The 25,530-nt window shown below is 37.9% G+C and overlaps 2 protein-coding genes across 2 annotated transcripts in view; both read right to left on the bottom strand.

Moving 5' to 3' along the window:
- On the bottom strand, window positions 1–24,765 carry NEDD1 (neural precursor cell expressed, developmentally down-regulated 1). The gene is made up of 14 exons (XM_010008035.1): window positions 24,628–24,765; window positions 22,443–22,537; window positions 20,903–21,019; window positions 19,657–19,797; window positions 12,617–12,846; window positions 11,436–11,637; window positions 10,338–10,524; window positions 7,153–7,284; window positions 6,908–6,955; window positions 6,244–6,467; window positions 5,359–5,515; window positions 4,921–5,077; window positions 3,889–3,955; window positions 1–140 (listed from the first exon to the last, which is right to left on the bottom strand). The coding sequence occupies exons 1-14, from the start codon at window positions 24,761–24,763 to the stop codon at window positions 36–38; spliced, it is 1,998 nt and encodes a 665-aa protein (XP_010006337.1). The 5' UTR covers window positions 24,764–24,765; the 3' UTR covers window positions 1–35.
- A 391-nt stretch (window positions 24,766–25,156) lies between these two features.
- The window catches only part of CFAP54 (cilia and flagella associated 54), a 119,518-nt gene continuing 119,144 nt past the window's right edge, over window positions 25,157–25,530 (bottom strand). Inside the window, exon 56 of the mRNA XM_010008074.1 lies at window positions 25,157–25,261. Coding sequence (XP_010006376.1) covers window positions 25,157–25,261 — 105 coding nt within the window. The remainder of the gene's footprint in view (window positions 25,262–25,530) is intronic.

The following is a 25,530-nucleotide window of genomic DNA, read 5'->3' as shown; positions in this document are numbered from 1 at the left end:
GAGCTCATGCTAATAAAATTAGCAGTATAAATCTTTCAGAAGTGAGTCCTCAGTCTTTTGTTTTCTTCTCGTAGTCTCTCTATTTCAGCTACTAAGCTTTCATTTACAGAATACCTTTCAAGTAGAGCGTGCATTTCATTCTAGAGAAAAGAAAAAAGCCCCAATCAGCAGGTATAAAGTTAATTATTCCAGTTTTAGACTCTCAATTTTCATATCACTTTTGAAAATAACCTAGATAATACTGTTTTTAAAAACTTCTGATAAGAAAAGTAAGAATATTTTTTATGCTGACATACAGTATTTTGATCATTAATACATTAGCGAATATTTTATCAAAGGATATTTTGCACTTCTTCAGGATGAGAATCTAATAAAACAGGTTCCATTAAAATGTTCAGTACCGAGACAAGGTCTTTTTAATGCAGATCAAAAGAACAAAGATTCATAAACAGGCAAAGTTAAAGAACACAGAACATAGTTCAGTGTGCATGCAGAACCTATAAGTGAAGCTTTCCATCCGAATTCCGTCTGTCTCCTCCTTACCCCACCTATTTGTCCTGTCTAAAGAACATGTTAATTTGTTTTCCTTTTGTCTTTATATAACTCCTGAAATATGGAATTCATTATACCTACCCAATGCATATCTTCCCTTTATTTATCAAGCATAAACCAGTTTAATAGATTCCAATTCATAGTTTTCCCCTCCATCACATCCAATCCTCCTTTTCTTGCTCTTAATAAACAAAACTGATTTTCAGTTTTGAGAGAAGTTGGCATGCCTTGGTGTTACTGAAAGTGAAAACGGGATATAGAATTGTAGGATCATAGAATAGCTATGGTTGGAAGGGACCTCAAAGACCATCAGGTTCCAACCTCCCTGCTATAAACAGGGACACCTCACACTAGAACAGGCTGTACAAAGCCCCATCTAGCCTGGCCTTAAACACCTCCAGGGAGGGGGCTTCCACAACCTCTCTGAGCAACCTATTCCAGTGCCTTACTACCTTCATGATGAAGAATTTCTTCCTGATGTCTAACCTAAATCTCCCCTCTTTCATTTTAAAACTCTTACCCCTTGTCCTATCATGAGTGAAAATCACTGGTCCAATCTGGTGAAAAGCCCCTCCCCAGCTTTCCTGTAGGCCCCTTTCAAGTTCTGGAAGGCCACTTCAAGGTCTCCCCGGAGCCTTCTCTTCTCTAGGCTGAACAGCCAAAAATCTCTCAGCCTGTCTTCACAGCACAGCTGCTCCAGACCTTTGATCATTTGTGTTCCTCCTCTGGACCCTTTCCAACAGGTCCATGACTTTTCTGTGTTGAGGGCCCCAGAACTGTACACAGTACTCCAAGTGGGGTCTGACTAGAGCAGAGCAAAGGGGCAGAATCACCTCCCTGGCCCTGCTGGCCACATTTCTTTTGATGCAGCCCAGGATGCAGTTGCTCTCTGGGCTCCACCGCTCACTGGCGGCTCATGTTGAGCTTCCCATCTACTGCCACCCCCAAGTCCTTCTCCTCAGGGCTGCTCTCTAGCCATTCTCCCCCCAGCCTGTATTTGTGCCTGGGGTTGTGCTGATCCAGATGCAGGACCCTGCACTTGGCCTTGTTGAACTTCATGAAGTTGGCACTAGCCCCACCTCTCCAGCCTGTCAAGGTCCCTCTGGATGGCATCTCTTCCCTCTAGGGTGTCAACCACACCACACAGCTTGGTATCATCAGCAAACTTCCCAAGGATACACTCCATCTCACTGTCCATGTCTCCAACAAAGATGTTAAACAGCACTGGTCCCAACACTGACCCCTGAGGGACACCACTTGTCACCTGCCTCCACTTGGACATTGGGCCATTGACCACAACTCTCTGGGTGTGGCCATCCAGCCAATCTCTTATCCACCAAGTGGTCCATCTGTCAAATCCATGCCTTGTCAGTTTGGAGACCAGGATGTCATGAGGGACAGTGCCAAACACCTTGCAGAAATCCAGGTAGATGATGTCAGTTAATCTGCCACCATCCAGCATCTCTGTAGCCTTTCTGTAGAAGGCCACCAGATTGGTCAGACATGATTTGCCCTTAGTGAAGCCATGTTGGCTGTCACCAATCACCTCCTTATTTTCCGTGTACCTTAGCAGATTTTCCAGGAGGATCTGTTCCACTATCTTGCCAGGCACAGAGGTGAGACTGACCAGCCTCACCTTCCCTCAGTCTTCCTTCTTCCTCTTTTTGAAAATAATCAGCAGGAACCTCACCAGACTGCCATGACCTCTCAAATATGATGGACAGAGGCTTAGCAACTGCATCCACCAGCTCCCTCAGGACCCATGGATGGACTGTTTCAGGTCCCATAGACTTGTGCACCTTTAGATATTCTTTAGATAGTCATGAATCTGTTCTTCTCCTACAGTGCGGGGTGCTTTGTTCTCCCAGTCCCTGCTTTCACGTGCCATGGCCTTTGTAATGAGCTAGAGCACTTTCCAGAGAAGACTGATGCAAAGAAGTCACTGAGAACCTTAGCGTTCAATATCCTGCAAAATTACGTCTCCCATTTCCCTCAGGAGAGGGCCTACACTCTCCTTGCTTGTACTTTTATCCCAAACATACCTACAGAAGTTTTTCTTACTGCTTTTTACATCCCTGATGAGACTGAATTCCACCTGGGAGGATTTGGCTCTCCTAACCTGATCCCTAGCTGCTCAGACAACCTCTCTGTAATCCTCCCAGGATACCTGTCCTAGCTTCCACCCCCTGTATGCTTCCTTCTTCAGTTTGAGCTTTTCTAGGCACCACTTACTCATCCACACCAGCCTCCTAGAGTTTCTACCTGACTTCTTCTTAGTTGAGATGCAATGCTCTTGGGCCTGGAGGAGGTGATCCTTAAATATCAGCCAGCTTTCTTGGGCCCCTCTACCCTCCAGGATGTTATCCCAGGACATTCTCTCAAGCAGATCCCTGAAGAGGCTGAAATCTACCCTCTTGAAGTCAAGGGTAGTAAGCTTGCTGTGAGCCCTCCTTGCTGCCCTGAGGAACTTGAACTCCACCATTTCATGGCTGCTACAAACAAGGCTGCCCTTGAGCTTAACATCCCTCACCAGCACCTCCTTGTTGATGAGATCAAGGTCCAGCATAGCACCTCTCCTTGTTTGTTCCCCAATTACTTAGAAAAGGAAGTCATCACCAACACACTGCAGGAACCTCCTGGATTGTTTGTGCTTTGCACAGTTGTCCCTCCAAAAGACAACAGGGATGTTGAAGTTACCCATGAACACCATGGCTTGTGAATGTGAAGCTGCTCCTGTCTGTCTGTAGAGTGCCTCATCTATACTGTCCTCCTGGTCAGGCAACCTGCAGCAAACAGTCACTGCAATGTCACCTGTGCCTGCCTTCCCTTTAATCTTAATTCATAAGCTCTCAGTTGGCTCCTCATCCATCCCCAGAGACAGTTCTATACACTCCAGCTGGTCTTTGACACAGAGGACAACACCCCCACCTTGTCTCTCCTGCCTGTCCTTCCTAAAGAGTTTATAACCCTCCATTCTGATGCTCTACTCATGGGAACCATCCCACCAGATCTCTCAGATGCCAGTAAGATCATAGCCCTGGAGAGACACATGCATCTCTAACTCCTCCTGTTTATTCCCCTCCAATGAAGGAAACTGACCAGATGGAGGGGCTGAGATTTCATTATGGAGCACTCCAGGTGCTCCCCTGCTGAGCTGCACCCCTTCTATAGTGCAAGCATCACACTGGAATTGATTGGTGTGGGATGAATGGAGCTTCCCTCCCTCCAGCTACATCAGTTTCCCACCATAAATACATACATATATATACACACACATATATATGTATTTATTTCCTACCATATACATGTATTTCCCACCATGCTCTTTGTACATACCAACTGCATATGGAACTGCTTGATCATCTCCACTTGCAAATTCACAATATCTCGATGACATGCTTCTCTGGGGGAAGAATTTCAAAAGGATAATTCTTAGTTTTATTTAGGAAGCAGTAATTCTCTCCTGTCCTCAGAGCCCTGGACTCCATACTTCCTCACCTTTATGACACAGTGAAACAGGAGTTTAAAAAACTTCAAACAGTAAACATACTCCTCTACTGCTTATTTTCCAGAGTACTTTTTTAATTACATTGACTTTCATAAGTACCATTTTTGGTGTACAAAAAGACTTAGCAACTTTTCTGTTAAATATATGTGGTGATAATAGTGTTTTTCTTTGCTTGCAAGATGTAAATTCTCTCATTTTTACCATTTAAAGCTGACTGTCCATCCCTCACCAGAGATCCAACTCTCTCAACCCCTCCATCTCCTTCAAACTCACTCTAAATCCATGCTAATTTGACTGATTTCATAATAAGTAGAATGTTAGCTAGGTATCCACAAATCATTATCACTATCATGATTACTTATAGCCATCATTTACAGCACAGACATGATTTTTATGCAAAGTTTCACCAGCAGAAATACACAAAATATTTTACATTCAAGCTAATGACAATCAAAGCCAACAGAAGTCAACTATCTAGATCAAACTCTCCACAATGTCAACTTTTAGAGAAGTTTCTCCTGCAGGGACAAGAGATGAGCAGGGAAAGAAAGAAATCAGCACAAGGTTAAAGAAGGAAGAACCTCATTATGTAGATAAATTTACCATCCAAGAAGTATTCAAACACTCATCCTGAAAAGCTGTTAGCAAAGCCAGGCTTGAACAACCCTCAGAGACATAAGTCTAATTGGTCATCTGAGCTATTAAGAATAAGTAAGTTTCATACCCAGATTTCGAAGATCAGGGCTATTAATTGTGTTATTTTCTAACGCCAGCAGAAAATACGTCAAAGCAGATGCTAAAACATCTGACTAAGAAAACATGCTAATAAAAACAATAATGTTCTTCATGAATATCAGTACCTGAAGTCATCCATTGTCTCTTGTATCATATTCTGAATGAAGTTTATTTGGATGGATGTCAGAGGTGCATTTGGCCTGCTACTCCCAATGGTTTCTGCTATTTTTTCTGACAATGAACTGGCCACTCCAGCAGTAACAGGTGATGTTATCTTTGTACCTTTACAATTAAAAATAAAATAAATACATTTTTAAAAACACAATAGGTTTTTTTAATTGTTTCTGGGCTTGTGAATATCATATGTCAAATATTACCTAGTAAAAAAAATAGCAAAACAAACAGGTTTAGAATAAGCCTTTTCAGAGGCCACTAGAGATGTTCTAAGAGGGCTAACTGGATATACAGAAGAATTAAAATTGGATATTCTGTTTTAATGCTAAGGCCAGTTTATCAGGTCTCACATCACCATGCCTACAACTGGACCAAAATGGTCAACTTACTTATTGAAGTAGTACCATTTACTGGTAGATCATATGCAGAATGGGCCTGAATATTCTTCACTAGTCTCTCACTTGTGTTAGAAACCTTTATTACAGTGGTTGATGACGGAGAACTTGAACTTGCAGATTCTGAACTTGACGAGCTTGATTTTGAAAGCTGACAATAAAAATAATTTAAAAAAGAAAGAAGATTAACACTACTTATTAAAAGTTTCTAATTGCACCTGAAGACTAACTTTTCAGGAATGCACTTTCAACATTATTATTTTTAGGAATCTACTCACAAACATATACTTTTAATTTTCTAGCAAGACATTTTCAAAAAATATTTTTTAAATATTCAAAATTGCTTCAACTGCATACACACAGAAAGGAGTGCAAAAGTCAGGGGCCTCTTAATTTTCACTTCAAACATTTTGTGAAGTTACAAACATAATTCCTAGCAAACTCAGACTTCTAAAAAAGCAGTCAGTGTCTCAGCAGATACATATAAAGAATAGCTCAAGAAGAAAGAATATGGAGATGTAGAATAGGGAATGAAGAAAGAGTGGGGATGACCTAATCAATTACAAACAATCCTACTGATGCAACCAACAAACGACCATGCTTGATTTTCTAGAAAAACAGAAATATTCCTCAGGCTAGCTCAAATTTGCTTTGTATGAACATCTGTGAACTGAACTTATTTCAAGAGAAGAATACATTTATATCTTGCAATGCTGAAGACCAACACACAAACTGAAAAGATTTTACTGATTTGTGTCAGTAGTGGAAACAGATTTACAAAATAAGATGAGCTGGGATGCTATTAAGGATTTTTCCTTCAAGTAGTAGTATTCTGTCAAGATTCTAAAAAGACCACTCATAAGAATTAGTATGGTATACCTGCTTTAAGACTTCTTTAGGTTCTTGTTTTCCAAGACTTATTTTCTTGGTGTCAGTCCCTAGATGTTCTTCCTCTTCTTTAACTGGAGATCCCACAAGTGCATGTAACGGGCTAGACTGTATGCCTTGAGCACTGCTGCCCACTGGACTTCTTTTTACTGGTAAGGTAGTGGCGAGCTGTGGGAGAAAATCCAAACCCACACTGTAGGACTGAAAATCCAGAACTAAAAGGGAAAGAATGAAACACACAGGTCAAAAAACAAACACACAAACCAATTCAAACCCATAAATATAATGCCTGTGCATCCATGCAAAACAAATTTTAAAAAATAATTTAAAAAAGCACCCCACAAAAACTAAAACCTTAAATCCAACTTACACTGTCACTGTCCTTATGAAAATAAAAAAGCATTAAAAGCTTCCATCTATCACCATAAATTGCATAAAGGGAAAGCAAAATCATTTTAGGACCATGCCCTTGGTTTTCCTTTTACCACCTTGTATCTTAACACCTCAACACATAAGACAAGTTCCAGAAAAGGTCTTTTGTTTCAGTGTCTGCCTTCATTGTTTATTTTCAATGGCACGAAAACATCAGCATGCAAGAACTAGTGTAGGACTCCAAAGGTTGACAAAGAAAAAAATATATGGAAAGTATGTTTACCATCTCGTTTTCCTTGAGGATCTTCATTCCCTTTACTTGCAACAGTATCTAAAAGTACGAGAAGACAGACAAATTAAATGTTTATTAAATGAAGCCTACATCAATACTCATCATTGCATTGAGTTAATAATCAAAGACAAATGAAAATACCAAGTAGGCTAAGTGGTTCATAACACACAAACGTCAAAACATCATGCTATATGCAGATGAATGATGGTTTAGAAATTTCAGTATTAGCAACTTACCTTCTCTGACTGGAGAAAAAACATCTCCTAAACTACTTCGACCCAAACCATCCAAATTAGTTAAATCAGCACTTTTCCCATGATCTGTTTCTTTAGATGGAATCACATCCAAGCTGCAACTATGGGGTAAACCTTAAAAGGACAATAACATTCACTTAATAACTGACATTTTCAAAAAATAACACAGTATCTCTAAATCTCACAGCAAATATGATGCCTGGTAAATCCTACAAGGATTTAAAATTCTCTATGGATTCCAGTCAGAGGGTCAACTTTAAATTCCTCAATTGGGGCTCTCATTGCAGGTAAATATAGCTAAAAGCTAAGATACTTATTAACAAAAATAAGATACAGTTGGATTCCTTCCCTCTTTTTAAAAATGAGTGTTGTCAAAGTGGAGAATGCACTGATTTTAAGATAAATCTACATGATGAATTCAGCAGACGTATGGTGTTTTCGACTGAAATGAAAATTAGTTAATGTACCTTCTGCTAAGAATCACAGAATCACAGTAGTAGAGGTTGGAAGGGACCTCTGGAGATCTATCTAGCAAGGGGGGATGGACTAGATGAGCAGGATCCCCTAGAGCATATTACAAAGGAACACATCCAGGTGGGTTTTGAATGTCTCCAGGGACGGAGACTCCACAACCTCCTTGGGCAGCTTGTTCCAGTGCTCTGTTACCCTCAGAGTAAGAAGATGATGATCACATTCAGATGATCAAAATTTCAATTTATTCTGCAAGATGAGAAATCTGCTTCACTGGGGCCATTAAGAATTCTAACAAAAATTCTATTAAACTCCTATTTTAAAGCTTACCTGATGTTAGGATATTCTCTGCTTATTTCTAATATTAGAAAATCAGAGTGGGGTTACAGTTGCAGATGAAAGAAACTTGTTCCTAGACCTTTCATCACTCTGCCTTCAAGCACCATCCCTGACCCAATTTGGGGCAAAAAAAGTTAACTTTTATATGCATGGTAGCAGAGACAGTCGTCTGAAGAATGGGTGCACACCTTAAGTCCAAAAAAATCCCAGTAATTATTCAAACCACAGTTTCTAGATGAGAAACACATGGAGAAGTGAACTGAACTGCTGAGACAACCACCTAAATAACTTCCACAATTTAGTGTACCTGAAAACCAAGACAGGACTGTAAATAAGCAGCTCTTCTGCCCTCACTGAACTCCTTATTCTGAAAGTACCTGACTTGCTTAAGTTAAAACATCGGCAAAGAGCATCAGTGCTGTGCAATCCATAAATAAATCTCCTATAAATAATCTGTGCATACAAAAGCTTTACTTTGTACCTACTTTAATTAAAAAAATTACAAACCCTTCATTCTATGTAGGATTACTTCTTCAAGTGATCCAGTTATGGCTGCATGAATGACTACAATTAATCATGTCTAAATATTTACATAAACTGAGCTTGAGTCAGGTTTAAGATTTTATTTTTAAATGTATTAAGATAGCACATTTTCCACTCCTTCAGATGTGTCATATGTGACACAGATAGGACTGCGTTTGTTAGTTAAGTAAATACTTGGCATACTGAGTCACACTATAAGTGTAATATCAACCTGTGCCACAATCTACAGGGGACCTACATGGAAAAAAGCATAATATAAAATAGGGCAAAATGTCTTTTTGTCTATTTTTACCCACTCCCAGTAATCTAAATGCACTAAGTGCTTAAACCAGGGGATGGCTGTTAAATAGAAGTTTATGGGAAACCAACTCAAAATACATCCAAACTTCTAATCACATTTTGACTTAATTTGCACTTTTATACTTTAAAATACCTGTGACAAAAAGACCCAGTCCATTTATAAGCCGTATGAACATATTTTTCTTTTTGTTATTTTAAATATGCTCTCAGATCACTGTACTGAAAGCCCTTTATGTCTCCATAAACTCCATAATCAAGGTCTGGAAGAGTTTCCACAGAACAAATGCAGTTTGTGGTCTCTCATCCATTCCCATTTGTAAGTTTAAAGATCCTATCTTCTCAAGTATACAGAGGTCTTGACTTCTAAAATAAGTACCCAGTTTAATGAGAAATGTTTGTTTTACTTGGTAAGCTTTTATTTTCTTAAAACATTTATTGACTATGCATGACCCTGTTTAAGGCATAATAGTTGCAACATTGTCAAATAAAGATAACAAATCATACATTTTAACCAAAATAAATTTTCTACACCATTCAGTAGTGCTCATTAGCAAAATCTCTTCCATAGGCAGGACGCATTCTACTTCACCTTGTACTTCACTGCCTACCCAAGGGAGGTCATTAATACACATCCCTGTGGACTGCAGTGGCTTATTGCCTAATTACTGCTGCTAAATGTATCCCTCCTTATTTAAAAAGGGAGGGAAAAAGTGCTGTTGCATTAAAATGGATTGAGAATTTTTTTCAAGAACCAGACTAACAGTGTTACTGATTTGACCGTATTTCCAGAACTCCTGAATTAAACAAAATGTTAAAGAGTACATTTCACACTGTGGCAGAATTTTAGAATAATACTCAGAATTCTTATAAAGAACCTGTTAATTTCAGAAGCACAAATAGCAAGTACAGTTATACAACTAATCATACGTGCAACTATATTTAGTATCTTTCCTACCATGTGAAACTGGAATCATGCCTCATACAAAAATACAGTTCAGTTCTCACTTAGGTTTTTGGACTAGTTGTTTTTGGGGTTTTTTTTCCTATGTTTTGGTTGTTTGGTTATTTGTGTGTTGTTGTTTGGTTTTGTTTTAACAAGGTCTATTATTGCTCTTTATTAATAGAACTACAAACCATTAGCTCTGGATTCCATACAAACATTGTGTCATAAAACACATTGTAATCTACAAGTCTGAGTGCAGGAGACAGACCCACAATATCACCATGGAGTTTTGTTTTAAACTTTAAATAGACATTTTTGCTTCAAGGCCAGAATTTTAGATTTTTCTAAAGCTTGTAGTAGGACCTAATTCAATTCCCACAGTCTCATAGTATGTCTAATGCAATAGGGGAGGGAAAAGAAGGAGCAGATGGGCACACACACACATAGTTCTTTCAAACAAATGTGCTTCCCTCACTGAAATTTTTATACTGTACTGGTCAAGGCATGAAATATTTCTTCCATCTTCTACATTATACCAAATACGATTATAAGAGTAGCGAGAAGGCACTACCTGTTTTCTCCTGAAGAATCTCTCCTCCCTTATTCTCATTTGACAATGTCAGATGAGGTAAAACTGTTGCTGATGCTTGAGAGCCAATGTTTTTTATACCAGTATTTTGAATTCCTCCAAGATTACTACCAGCTTTGACTTCTACTTTTTTGGATACAGGTTTATTTGAAGAACCGGTAAGGTTAGACTGAAGAAAAAAAAAAAACAGAACAAATCAAGAGAACTTATTATTCTTTCAGCTAGAACTAAAAATATAAGCCAATATTCTGTTTCAAAATATTTTTTAAAAATCAGTTCAAGTTGCAAAAGTTGCGTAGGAAGCATGCCTTTAAAAATATAAAAAAGGCATCTTAATGTAACTTCAAAGAACATGGGAAACATCTTTGTTATTATATGAATACTGTGTGGACCTGTAAAAGAATAGCAACAGAATTTAAGGTAACAATGGAGTGAGCCAATTTTGATCCTAGGCTCTGGCACAGAAAAAATACAAGAATACATTATTAGAGACTCCAGACTGTAAAGGAATAGTCAACCAGTAGCAGCAAGTGTGCTAGGAGGAAGGTCTCAGAGTGGTAAAGCATCCACTTCCAAGATTCTCTCCATCTCCACTGAACAGACAGATGGGGTTTCTGGATAGAGTAGAGCCTAACTCTTGGAAGAACTTCTTAAGCCTTCTCTAATATTTAATCAACTTCTCCACCATTTATATGTGCCTGCAGAAAATCACATATAAGAACACACAAAATACTTCAGGGCAGGCAGCTCTGTCTTTCCCATAAGCAGAAAGGCCATTACAGACCTTTCTGCAACTACCTACAAATGAATATAAGGAGCCTCCAACTGATCTGCCACAGGATCACATTCACAGCAGGAAACTGAAAACTAAAGCTTCACTGATTTCTACATTGAGGCTGGGGGAAGGTGTGGGAATTGCACACAAAACTTCCTAAAATGGCACTTAAGATTGAGCAGTTTATAATTTCTATGTTGGCGTGAACCACTTGTTGGCATCTAAATGCTAATTTTTTTTGGAACTTGAACTTATTTTTCTTTCATTAATCTCCACTCTGTGCAATAAAAAGGAAAGTTTTTTACCTTAGAAAAAGTGTTGCTGAACTGCAGACGTATGCATTTCACACAGCCTTTGTGAGCAATAACTGTTTTCACTGGTGATGTCAGTTGTCTTAAGTCATACTGGCAGATTTTTCCCCGGGAACATCCTATAGCCAAAGTGGTACCATCAGGCATGAAGTCTACTGTTGTCAGAGGAAAATCAGCTACTATTGTTGTCAGTAATCTTCAAACAGGAGAAAGGACAGGAAAAAGAAGCTTTTAGAGCTCAAAAGTTAGGCTTCTCAAAACAGTATCTAAGAAAAAATTAAAAGCTTTCAGCTTTTCAGCTACAAGTGAGTAGTTTCACTTCTCCAGTGCCAAGTAAATTTAGTGAAATATCTTACATAACACTGATTAGGTTTATACTAAGTGTTCACGCATAACAAAGACTACATATACCCCACATGATTTCACCATGACAGGATCACATTGCCTTCGTAACACCAGTTCTGACACCTAAATTATTTACTGGTATCATAACTTCCAGCAGCAACCATACTACTCTAGCTTCCCAAGCCTATGAACTCTAACCTTCTCATAACTGTAGAAAACTTCAGGTCCTAGTTTGCATCCTGTTACTACACCGCCTCCAAAATAGACAGACTCCTGCTTTTATTCAGCTATGATGAAGGCACAATACACACTAAAACCAAAGTCTCATGAAAACATCTGCCATCCTACCCTTCTTACTATAAAGCCCAATCACCTATGGCCCACACTTCCTGCCTTTTCAGTCAACATTCTTCCATTTTTAAGGCTCACTATCTTGGCAACGCCGTGTGCCTTGTCTTGTATCTTTAACTACAAAATCTAAGCTCAGGTGGCTGCAGGTCCTCACAGGCTGTACTGCCCTACATAGAAGGTAACTGCTCTGTCCCAACAAGAAAAGCCTACTCATAAGTAGCACCTCAACCAACCCATGCATGCCTTGGATTTATTTTATTTTTTCTTTGGGGGGTTTGGTTGGTCGCCTTTGTGTTGTTGTTTTTTTTAAAAAAACACACCAAAAAGACTATGGAACAAGTTGTCCAGTAGTGATACCCCAACCGCTTCAAGCACTCTGAATGCAGTCTGAATTAAATATTTCATGTCATAATTAGACATGCTTTTTTGGTTTGTAAAACACAAATAAAGAGCCTATAAAATCAAAGTTCTTTACTCACTTTTTACTTGAAGTGTCATAGAGAATAATTCTTTTATCCAAACCTACAGTTACAAGCAGTAGCTTATTGACTGGAGAAAAGCAGATTTCTGAAGCTGGTGCTTTATGAGTATTTTCAAAATTATGATATGGTATCTGGTTATTTACATCCCACAGAGTTACATTTCCACTGTCAGAAACACTGCCCAGCAAGCATTTCTTAAAGGATGAATATTTCAGGTGTCGAATAGGCTGTAAAACAGACATAAAAAATGAACTGTAATACTACTAGTAAGCATAGTGAATTGTTATATAAACAAGGAGACACATTAGAAACATAGACGCTACACTGAGGTAGCTGGCCACTATAAATAAAAAATAATTAAGAAAAATACTAATTTTCATTACAATGCTATTTTTGCTGTTGGAAGCAAACTTCTTTTTTTGTATGAGGTACCAAAACAATTCTGGAAAGGTTTTTTGATTTTTCAGCAAATGTGATGCTATCATTCACCCTATAAAAAAACCCACACCACATCTAAAATTAAACAAGGGAAAAGCTACATTATTTCACTGATTGGTCTCCTGCCACGAATGTTAAGCATAACTCCCCTCCATTGATTTGAAGTACTTAGATATCTAAGACAGATTTCAGTTATTCAGACTTCCCGTGAGACCTAGGACCATAGAAGGGTGTAATATGCCTGGTCTCTCACATGCAGCCTTCCTATCACCGAACCATGTAATACAGGAAGTTAAAATTGCCTTTCAGAAGCCTTGGTTCCATCACATAACTTCAGAGGATCTTTCAGAACCTCACTGCTCTAACTACAGTAACAATACTCAATTTCCAGATTAATTTCATTTCTGATCTATTTGCACTAATTCACTCCCATGACAATAATGCACTTACACTTAAATTGTTTCCCTAACTCTTCAGTATTGCTTTTCCCTGTTTTCATAAACAGCAACCTCAGCTTCTTTCAGGTTTTATTTTGATACAAACATTAAGCAAGGCTCAGCCTCCCACGACTGGTTTTTCACTACCATCACAGATTCTTTGCAGTTCTCTCAGTTAGACTCTTTTTTCAATATGGACAAGCAAAAATCTTATATGATCCTCAAGATATTTTGCTGCTCCCTTTAGAAAAGAAGCAACACTTCCTCCATATCATACTGTAAATAAATACTTAACCTGATATATCCTACACTGCAATTTATTTTTTGTGATCCAATCTGTTTTGGCCACTCATTGCCATTTTAATGAACAAGGTGCCCAAGTCCTTCTTTCCCTTGAGAATTTTTAAATCTTAGTCTAATACAGCCTCTAAAGCCTCAGTTGCAACCTAAGTCTGGTACCTTGATCTCTATACTATCATAGTTGTTCTATTGTCTATCATGTCAATAATTTCTAAATACTGTCACAATCCTCTCTCTTACAGGCATTATCTTCCAACTGTCTCGATCATACCTTTACATCTCACAAAACCATTACTGAAAATATTAAACAAGATTAGCTATTGATAATCTAAACAAATCTTCTTTCAATATTACCTGTCCTCTTTCCTATAGCCAATTTCTTACCCATCCTCAATTCTTTTCTAAAACCCAATCCTGTCTAATATTTTCTCACAAGGCACTGAAGCTAGTGATTTAAGTCCAGATATGAGACCCATTACATTTTATTTGCCTGAAAATACTCCCAAAAAGCTATTACATCATTCTACTATAATCCAAATTGCAACACACTGTACTGGATTTTATCCTCTTTCTCTCTTTAACTTCATTTTAATGGAGATATTTATTAGTTCATATGCCTCCAACGTAATTCTGAGCATTTGTATTGCATGTCTCACTGGAAGTATAATTATTCCACAAAGAAGTGTCACCCTCAACTGCATATTCAAATAGGACAGAAGATGACACTTATATGGCCCTCTACTGGACATGATGGAGACACTTTTGTCAGAATTTTTCAGGTTATTTAAATTTTAAAAAGAAATATTGAGAAAATCAGGAGTAACAGCTTCAACGACTCACATGATCTACATGGGAAACACACCTGTTCCTCACAGTTCTCTTACTTCTTCACCTCCAGATACCATCCTTACTGCCCTTGCATGTCTCACTGGAAGTATAATTATTCCACAAAGAAGTGTCACCCTCAACTGCATATTCAAATAGGACAGAAGATGACACTTATATGGCCCTCTACTGGACATGATGGAGACACTTTTGTCAGAATTTTTCAGGTTATTTAAATTTTAAAAAGAAATATTGAGAAAATCAGGAGTAACAGCTTCAACGACTCACATGATCTACATGGGAAACACACCTGTTCCTCACAGTTCTCTTACTTCTTCACCTCCAGATACCATCCTTACTGCCCTGTCATCTGCTCATGTTCTATTTTCTCCCTCCTCTGTCTTCCTACCCACCAAGATTACGCTCCTAGCTCTCCTCAAACATGCCCTGCTGTCCTACAGAGTCTCCCATTTTCTTTTCTCATATTTCCTCTAATCTCAAAGGTCCAAGGCAAGTTCTCAATTTTTTTTTCATACGCATTCCTTCCCCATGTTTCCTCTGCTCCCCACTTCTCACTGAAGTCACAGCACAGAGAAGCCTCACAGTTTAATTTCAGGCTGCTGATGAAGGAGGTGTGGGGAAGCTCCTATTCATTCCTCACTTTCACCTAATTAGGTGAACAACTTGCAGCAGTGAAATTACTAGATCAGATATGAGGAAGAGAGGAGCTTAAATCTGTGCACACTTTTATGAAAGTCAAATGCATCATACTGGCATCCCTGACACTATGCTACATGTCCAAATTTCAAACTCTTGTCCAGACAGCAGGAAGCATGAAAGAACCTCATTTCTGAAAGGCTGCTTGACAAGACAATGCCAAAACATTTCTCCTCCCAGAAGTGAGTCACTTAATTTGAAGTTTTCTAAAGACACGGGGAAAAAAAAATAAAAATAAAAATAAAAAATTCTGATAAACATTTGAGTGAAAAAAAAACAGCTTTTAAGCTTAGCACCATTAGAAACTGCAGACAACCAAGCTTCATATGCAAAAGCATCAAGTATGAAGATGCAGGTGGTCCAAGTACAACATTTACAAGTCTTAGCTACATTTTCCTCATTTCCCACTCCATCCATAATCAAAGTGCAAATTAGAAACTATTTTAGAAGAAGAATAGGCTTCATGAAGTAACATTCTGTCTTTATCTTTTAAATATTAACTCCACATTAATTCTATAACAAAAAAACCCAATTCACTATCCAGTGTTCGCTGCAGAGAAGACACATACAGGCACTATGAAAGCTGACAGGCATACACAGAAAAATATATCTTTTGTGACTCAGTGCTACAAGTGTTTTTGCTTATCTTAGTGACAAGAAACTAACACATAGTTACAGTCTTTACCAAATAGTCTCTTCAAAAAAAAAGTTAATTTTTGTTTGGGATGATGAACTCACACAGAACTCTAAAACACTCCTAGTCAAGTTTTTTCCCAAAGCACCTGAACTTTGTTTGTCATCTCCTGTCCCCTTTCTTAAGCTATAGCTTAGAAACAAAAGTTCTGGTATGTAGATACCGAACACTAAGAACTCAAACCTAGCCTAGCTCAAAATAGCCCCAGTACAGTTCCTTGGCCTTTGTACTGCCAGCAATAGGAATTCCAAGTCTAAAAAAGGCACACAACCCATATGGCTTAACTATGAGGTTTACTACTTAGAAGAAAGAAATTAGCTAAGGATGTGAAAGGCAAGTTAAAGACTAGTACTTCTTTAAAAAGATGTCCAAGAATGTTTACACATTACAATTTCATCCACGGAATCAAATGTCAAAGGCATGGGACATGTTTAATTGGGAAAAATCTGACTAGGCAAGCCTAAATATTTTATCTGAATTGGATCTAGGTGGATATTTAAGTCACTTGCTTTATTTTACATCAGCACAGCTGTTCACTACGTGAAACTCAAACATGTTTAAATAAATGTCTGAATAAAGTGGGAAAGGGTCAAGCATTTTCTAATTATTTTAGTCACTAATAAATTCAAGATTATTAGGAATGACAATTATTCTGAAAGAGTCCTGCTTTGGAACTAACTTGTAAAAGCTGAAATAAAACAATACAGCAAATGCATATTCACTACACCTTATTAAGTAGAATTGATGATCTCTAGAAATTCTGCACAAACACAACTACAAGAAACATGTTTAGCACTAGGTGCTGAAAGCACAAAGAGAAAACTAAGTCCTCTTTGGAACATTTTATCAGTCAAAAATTCTTACATTTTTAGCGCAAAAATTCATATACATCTTTTTACCTTAGCTGTGATTGGAGTAAATTTTCCATAGAAAATAAAATACATTTTATCTTTAAGCTTAAGAGTAGGACAGCCAAACCAAGGAACTTCAGAAAATTTCACTAAGAAGCACTACTTACACTCAGAGTGCTGGAAAAGCAAGTGGAAGACCCAAAAGTAAACCAAAATTTGTCTAGCATCATTGATTACCTTATTTAAAGATAGTACAATTTTTTAATGTTCTTAAAACTTAGTGAGCTTTATAAGTGAGAAGGTGGATGTAAACACAGTTGATAGGCTTCAGCTTCTAAGGCTACTTCACTATATGGAGTGACCAGAACTCATCACTTCTTTACAAATCAGCCAGCTGTTCAAACAACTAAAATAAATCCTGTTGCTAGGAGAGTAACACCAGGCAGTGAAGACTTGAACAAACATTATGTTTCAAAACAAACCTTAATTCCTCCTCACAACAGCAAGCAGATAAGAATCTGGTAGTCTAAATGAATACCAACAGTAAAGACAAATTATGGGATCTGCAAACAACTCAGCACAAGAATTCAATTCTAATCAAGCACAAAGGTGTTTCTGAATCAAAAACAATTAATGGAATATAGGCCAATACTCATAAGAAAGTAACATTGTTTAAAGTTACAGAAACACACTGCAACATTAGACTATTCTACTGCTGGTAGGGTCTATGCAATATAAAAAACTAATTGGCAAGAAAACAATATTGCATCAGGCAGAATTAAACAGAGATAAGCTAAATTTTATAAGGTTAGTTTGACCTCGCATTCCCCAGTTGTAAAAAAAGTTACTAGGGAGCGGTGCCATATGTACTAGACAGCTAGTGCCAGGCTCAAGCAGGACAATACACTGCTTATCTATTCAAGCCTACTCTGAGAAAAATGGGCCTCTGAACTATAAATCAAGTAAAGGCTTTTCAAATTTAGCAGAATTGCACAAATCTTCAGATACGTGCTTCACTGCACAATTAATCCTGCAATTCTCTACAATTGCCAATTAAAACCCAAAATAAAACCAAACACAGCTATTTTTGCACATAAGAACAAAGATAATTTTTAGGATACAACATAAACTGATAAACTGGGACATCCAAGTAGCTATCCAATTACACAATTATAGCTCTACTCCTTTTTAAACTAAGGGCTGCCCCCCATCAGAAAACATTATAGACCTTTTAGAAAGTGAATAGTAGCTCTGTGCTTGCAATTACTTTCATTTAACACTTCAAATACCTTTATCCATCTTAAAGGTCACTCAGCTTTGCAGCAGGCCTTTTGATTTAATCTGCCAAAATAACTATTCACTGCATACTTCCTCCTCACCACTTTTTTGTGGAATGAGTTGAATATATCAAACAGGTTGATGCAAATCATCTAACAAGATTTTTTTTTCTTTTTCCAATCAACTAATCACCTCAGTTGTGAATTCCAGCCATTGACATTCCTGTAGCTCCTGCCTCACATCCACATTTTTCATAAGATCATAACAATCAGATCAGAAAAATGAACTGACAATATAGATGAATTTTTAAGAGCAAACCAAGTACGAAGTACAATTTTGTTTCAATATAAGTAGACTATGGTGATTGATTAAAGATACTGCAGCACCTAAGAGCAGATACAGTTTGGATTTAATGAAGATTTTTCAACAGAAAGTATACCACAATTCCTGTGATGCTATAAAGTCACAAGAGATTCTTCATCAAGTTATATTGTTCATGCTAGACTGAAATAAAAAATTTAACTTCACATTCTATCTGAAATATAGGATTGAAAAAGCAGTTGCAGTAACAGAAAATGTAAAAGCTTCAGTAGTTCCTGCAACACTAAAGGTCAGGCTTCAGACCAAAGCAACAGGTGTGCAACCCCAGGCAGCTCCTACCTCTATAAAAATGACTCAGTAAAGAATAACTGAATGCTCCGAATACAAACACTTGGCTGTACCTAAGACAACATTCATACTAAGACTCACACTGGAACTTCTGATGGGACAATACAGCTCATTTACTACTGCAGATGCTCTTATACCAAGGGAATTACCCTAACGATACCCACTAATTCTCCTACATCTTCTGAATCTGTAAGAAGGAATTGCAGTGGAAGTCCCTACCAAGTCCCTTAAGTAGCACACATGGTTTGTGTTTTCTCTTTTGCATAGCTCTCCTTCAAACTAGTTATCCAAAATCTTACCTAAACACCTAGGTAGGTAATATAAAATCTCATTGTTTACTCCTTGAACAGGCTTGCAATTTTAATCTCCAGATTAAACAAATTTGTTCTTTCCAAATGCAGGCTTATATTCATTCCTACTATACAGATGGCTCTGATTACTTTGGATAAATCAGAACCCAGGCTACACGGTCTTTGTTCTTTGCAACTACACTGAGCAGTGCACCAAAATCCTGCTTTGATTTCTAAAGACTACTGGGTTTGGTTCAGTTCTAAGATGTGTAGAAATGTGTTCTTGAGGACACAGTCTAAAAAGTAAAGTTTGCTGTAACCTTTATATAAGTAAAGGTACTTGAGAAATTCATAATTCAGTGTTAACTATAATTTAAGACTAGAATACACACAATGGTCTGCTTTTTCCTTTCCATAAATGCACTCTTAAAAATTAAAAGGAAACAGAGTAACAAAATTTAAAAGCTCTAGGCATGCACCTTTAACTTCTAAACACCATGAATTAAAGTTCCAAAGGAATTCAACACAGATAGCCTACCTGACGGCTTCCATAACCAAAGGGAGTACTTGATAAATTGGTAGTAACACTGTGTAGGATAATTTCACCACTTAAAGATCCAGAAGCAACATAGCAATCATTCCAATTGTATGTAACACACGTGACTTCATCTTTATGATCCTGTGGGGAAGTGAGGTTAGAGGGAGAGGGTAAAGGCATTCAGGATAACTATATACCTTCCTAATCTGTGCTTTTGCAGAAAAACTTCAGCTTGATGGTTTTTTTCTGACCATCTGTAACATTTTAAAAGTTCATTTAAGAGTTATTATGGAATATCCCAGGAAACACCATACTCAAGATCAGCCATTACATTTTAATCACTGCCTGATCATTTTCACAAGAATGTTTTAATAAACTAGTAAAGATGATCCTGTAATTGTATACATTAGTTTAATAAGACAACCATAGAGATATCTACCACAGATGTCCTTAATGTTATTTTAAAAGTAAAGTCTTCCAGAAACCAGTGATATTTGAATACACTTTCTGTTAATCTGATGTACTACTGCCAGCTTCCCCTTCTGTGACTTTTAGCATTAGCACATGTATTTACCAAATAGCTTTTTCGCATAGTCATTTGCAGTAATAATGTTGTGTCTGCTGAATATATAGGGGAAGACAATAATTCTAGCCCAAAAAGGAGAAAAAGGTATTTAAAATACTGTATTAGTGACTTAGTAATTTTGCTTTAAAATGTAACTTTAGAAGTACATGAAAAATTAAAAAAGTCAAAGCTAAAGTTTTATTGCTTCTTTAATAGTGGTCCTAAATGAGGTCAAATCATCTAGTGAAGGAATCATTGAAATATACTGGACCATCCAAAGTTTTGTGCATCACAATAAGGTTTTAGAGAATTCATACTGGATCAATAAGAAGACAACAACCATGGCCCACATTTGCACAGTATTAGTTCTACTACAGTATTCTACAAATACAAAAATGTTTTCTTGTTTTACTTATCAGAAACAGCAATCTTCTGAAATGCTGCTCTCAGAAAAAAATCCCTTTAGAGAACAGCAATACAAATTCTCAAAATAAGAAGCCTATTCTGAAAATGTATTAAACATACATTACTTTTAGACTCATACTCTGAAGACATCAAGCATAAGCACATGCATGTGTGCTAGCTCCTATCTGCGAACTTGCTCCTACACATCCATAACATAGAGAAAGTGTATTTTTACAGATGGCAGCAAAACCTGAGCTCTTCCTCAGCCAAACTTACCTTAAGGCTACGGTAAAGCTTTCTGGATTTCAGATCCCAGATATTAACAGTGTTATCAAGGCCTCCACTCAAAATACACGAAGAACTAGAATTCAGGCTCACACATGTCTGTTTTGCCTGTCGGAGAAGTGGAAAAAAAAAAAAGAATGTTAAAGATAATTAAGGGATTTATTCAAATCTAGTTAAAAGCATATAGATGTGTGTTTTCAACTTCACTAACAGAAATAGTCTCACTGACTCTGGAACTATTGGTACAATATAGTAATTTCCCATCAAAAGGCATTCAAAATCCAGTCCAGTTTGGAGATATGTTTAATATACTTCAGAATTTAAATCCATTAATGAACTCCTGTATGTTAATTTTCCCCATTTCAAACTTTTTTAGCAACTTTTCCTTCAATATGCATTTCCCCCTTAAATTATAGTTCTCCAAAGTACAATCATAGACTGCTAATCATGTACTGACTTTTAAGAAGAAAATACTAAGATTAGAAAAAAACCTCCTTCAAAGAAAATAAAAAAGTTGCCTAAGTCATATACTTCACATTCCCTAAACATTACAGGGAATATTATAACAGCAAACCTCATAATTCCATAAAGTGATTCTCTTTAAAATAATCACTGAAGCACCAGCTTTTGAAATAAATGTCCATCTTAATGATAGACCTACACTGAGGACAAATTATTATTCAGTTCTAGCATGTTGAAAATTCACTTTTAAGTTCCTGAGATTTGAATAAAGAACAAACAAGTCCATCCAATTATTGACATGATAAAACCGGAGATGATTGCGTTATAGATTTCCAGGACAAACACTTCACCTTTGAAAGTGTTTGCTTCAGCAATCTGAAAGTATGGTTTGAACACCTTTTCAAAAATGTTCCAGTCCAAATTAGCATTACAATAGCTATCCAAGGAGAATGATTACAATGGTATAGAACATTAATAACTCATTCAAGGAACCCCTTAAAGAATCTCCTGCAAAACCAAATCCAGCTTTCTTATGTTTATAAGGCCAGGCTTCCATTTAAGAGGAAAAAAAACACCCCAACCATAACAGCAGCTCTCCCATTTCACGTATTTTCAGAAGCTAGTGCATGTACACCCCAAAGACAACCTTTACATAGACTCTCATGTTTCTCAGCCTGCAGTTTACAGACATGCACAATACTGACAATTCAAGTTGGAAAACCAACTTCAACCTTGAGCTCTGTTCTACTCATTAGATCAGGTTTGATCCACTGGCTGCCTCAGGCTATTACCTACCGAGGCTCAGCAGGCCAATTCCCCTAGCAGCAAGCTATCACCATCAGATGCTAGCACAACCATGCTTATATTTTCTTACTGGTAGAATCATTTCAGAAGCAATATTGCCCCCACTTTTTATATGCATTTAATTATCCACAAGGAACTGTTTTTACATACCTGTCACAACTCTAACAAGACTAAAACTAAACTGACCCCAATATGCAGAACAGATGTGATGCAAACAGTACACAAAGCAGAGAAAAAAAGAGGGAACAGCATTACTGATACTTACTCCTTCAGCTATTTCAAAGAGTGGAACAGGTTTGCTTTTACAGCTCGAAATAACTATTTTATCACCAGCAGCAGAAGCAGTGACCAGGTATCTATCTTAGTCTCAAGTTACGGACAATAATTGTATTATACTGGGGATTAATAAAAGCAACAGTGTGCTTCCCTTACAGAAGAGTGATTGGTTAAAGTCTAAAGTACTAGACCTGGAAGGGACCTAGAAATAGAAACATAAGGCTATTTTCCAAGTCTTCATTAAGAAGCTTTTGCATTAACTACAGCCCTTATTTCCCAATACAAGACAGAGCAATTTCTTTCAGAGAGAACTATCTGGCAGATGTTATTTAAGAGCTCCCTGCTGCTAAGGCAGCTTATCTGGTCTACAATTTTGTTTCCCCACCACCCACATTTATCATCAGAGTTCAAAGGAATATAAGCTGCTGCTAGCAGGCTATGGATTTTAAAGAACAGTCCTGTTTGTGATAAATGCTAAACACCTTCACCATACTTTCTGAAGCACAATGAATGTTTGCTAATTTGTCTCCCTCTGTCCTGAGGTAAGGAAAGCAAAATCCCAAAAAAAACCTTTTAAGGCACCAAATACCTCAAAGTAGTAAGAAAAGACTTCAATAGAGAACTACTGAGCAGGGAAACTGCCTCTGCTCCTCCCAAAATGAGTAATTATTTAGAACTGTGCCCCATAGATCTTCAGGCCAATGCCCATTGTGATTTTGTATTTGCTTACTTAAGAATACAGGCTAATTGGCTGGATTTAACACAAAAGAACTGGAAGGCACATTAGTGTTTGCTGCTTCTTTCATTATTTAAAGGCACCATTTTAGCTTGCAGAACTATGCAGAACCAAAACCAATTATGTACCCCTAACAAATCACAAATACTCAAAAACATCTAGAGTAATATACTTCATCATTTCACTTCTGGGGGATGAAGCTGAGACCAGGTGGAAGAAAACATGACAAGACAGACTGTCTACAGCTAAAGTTTACTAAACAAAACATGTGTGTGTATATACAAATATTATATTTATGCTTCAATTTATATGCAAGCTCCATAGCTAAAAACATTCACTTGTGGTCTGATGTTTTTAACTTTTTTACAGGAGGAAGGGTGATCTAGGTTACACATTACTGTGAGGGTGGTAAGACACTGGAAGCCCAATAAAGTTGTGGAAGTCCCATCCCTGGAAGTGTTCAAGGCCAGGCTGGATGGGGTTTTGAGCAGCCTGGTCTAGTGGGAGGTGTCCCAGGGGGGAAATGCAAGGGCCGTTGGAACTAGATGATCTTCCAGGTCCCTTCCAAACCAAACCATTCTATGATTATTACTTAGAGAAGAGACACTCAGATCTTACAGGACTTAATTGTTAGGTGCTAGCATCCTGAGCTTTTCAGATGAAGATTAGACACCACAGCCTTTCCCCAAGACAGCCACACAAGCTGTTCACCTGACAGGGCACAGTTTTCGTGACACTTCCCATATTAACACCTGCTACCTCATCTCATTATCCTGCAACAGGCTTCCAAGACAGAGCCGAAAGGACTAAACGGGCCAGATTTATATATTTTCATACATAAATAACAATCACCCTGTGCATGTTTTTCTACACATCCAACAGGTTAGTGCTTCCTCTGTAAATGCTACAAACAGGGCAAAGAAAAGCTATGCCTCCAGAGTACGAGATAAGTGTACACTACCAAAGGCCATCAGAATCAGTGAGAAGCTGTGCAAACAAAACAAACAAAAAGATCTTTCATTACTATTTTCCTCTCTACAGTATGTGTAGAATTTCACAACATCAGTAATTGCCTTGCTCAGCCTTGTCAGTGAATTAAGCACTGCCTTGAAAGTGAACACTGTAATCAACTACTGAGGAAACAAATGAGTAAGCTTTATGGTTGGCAAGCAATTGAAGAACATCATCATCATTTAAAAAGTGTTAGCCTCCTAAAGGAAAATTCTTCAGAAGCATCTGTCAGCATGAGTTTATTTTACAAAACACTTCAATACAGAGAACCACAGAATTTTCACATTATATAGAACTCTATTTATGCAAGACTTCAAAACTGCATCAAGCCTGTGATTTACAGGCACCTTAATAAAAAAAAAAACAACCAAAAACCTGAAATTTTGCAAAATGCCCACAAAACTATGACTGAAATTGTAAAGGATACTATTGCTGGCCCAATATAATGAGCTGACTGGATGTGAGGGTGTATGTGGGTTGAACTGCTCCAGCACAGTCAGAGAGGAGGAATCCCATATTTTAATGTCATCTCCCGAGGAAGCGAAACGGATGCCCTCTTGCATGGCTGCACCTGGTTTTGCAAAAATAAATTTAAAAATTAAAAGACACATATACATGAAACGTAAAAAGTAACTTCACAAGTCAGGGATAATTTTAGCTGTGTCATTTAATTCTGTTTTCTTGAGACAGTGATTTAAAGTTACACAACTAGCACCATTCAGCTGAATACAGCACTGAAGCAGCAGAACTCCACACTCTTGTTACTCAAACTCTTGTAGGAAACGCATGCTTTCCTTCTCACAAAGGAAAAGCCACCCCCCTCTATGGTATCAAGGGACCAAGACGCTGCGTCTGTTTCCACAGAGTTTACATCTACCAACATAGACCCGTGACTACTTCGAGAACTCGCTTCCCACCAGCAGATGGGGATACACCAGCTCCAATCAAACCGGCTGCTACACGGAACGGCTGAAGTTCGGACCTAAGGGACTCACTCCAGCGTTCATCCCGCCATCCCACAGCAGACGCCTGAGAATCCTTTGAACTAAATCCTGAACAGGCTAAAACGGGTGACGACGAGTCATTCAGCACTAAAAACCCAACCAGAACAACGTAAAATCCTTTGCTTTGGCAGGCAGCGTTTTCAGAGCGTTTTAGGACCGATTCCACGCCTGCGGTTTATCCTCAAGTTCTCACTCTGGGTAACTTTTCAACTATCAACAACCAAGGGCTCGAAAGGCCTTTCACTCCCACCCAAAAGCTGCCGGGACGTTTCCACGCCGCTTTAGGCCACTCATTCCCACGAACGAGCGGGAACCACCGTTCCCGC

Source organism: Chaetura pelagica, unplaced genomic scaffold, assembly GCF_000747805.2.
Source record: "Chaetura pelagica isolate M959 unplaced genomic scaffold, ChaPel_1.0 scaffold50, whole genome shotgun sequence".
NCBI lineage: Eukaryota > Metazoa > Chordata > Aves > Apodiformes > Apodidae > Chaetura > Chaetura pelagica.
Note: the sequence above shows the minus strand (reverse complement) of the source record. Positions and strands in the feature narration are given on the sequence as shown.

Excerpts from the sequence above, each read along its gene's own strand:
- NEDD1 (XM_010008035.1), bottom strand. The coding sequence starts at position 24,763 with ATGCAAGAGGGCATCCGTTTCGCTTCCTCGGGAGATGACATTAAAATA. Across the intron at positions 22,538-24,627 it reads ATTATATTGGGCCAGCAATA|ATAGATACCTGGTCACTGCT; the intron begins GTATCCTTTACA and ends CTTGAGACTAAG. Across the intron at positions 19,798-20,902 it reads AGCTTTACCGTAGCCTTAAG|GATCATAAAGATGAAGTCAC; the intron begins GTAAGTTTGGCT and ends ACTTCCCCACAG.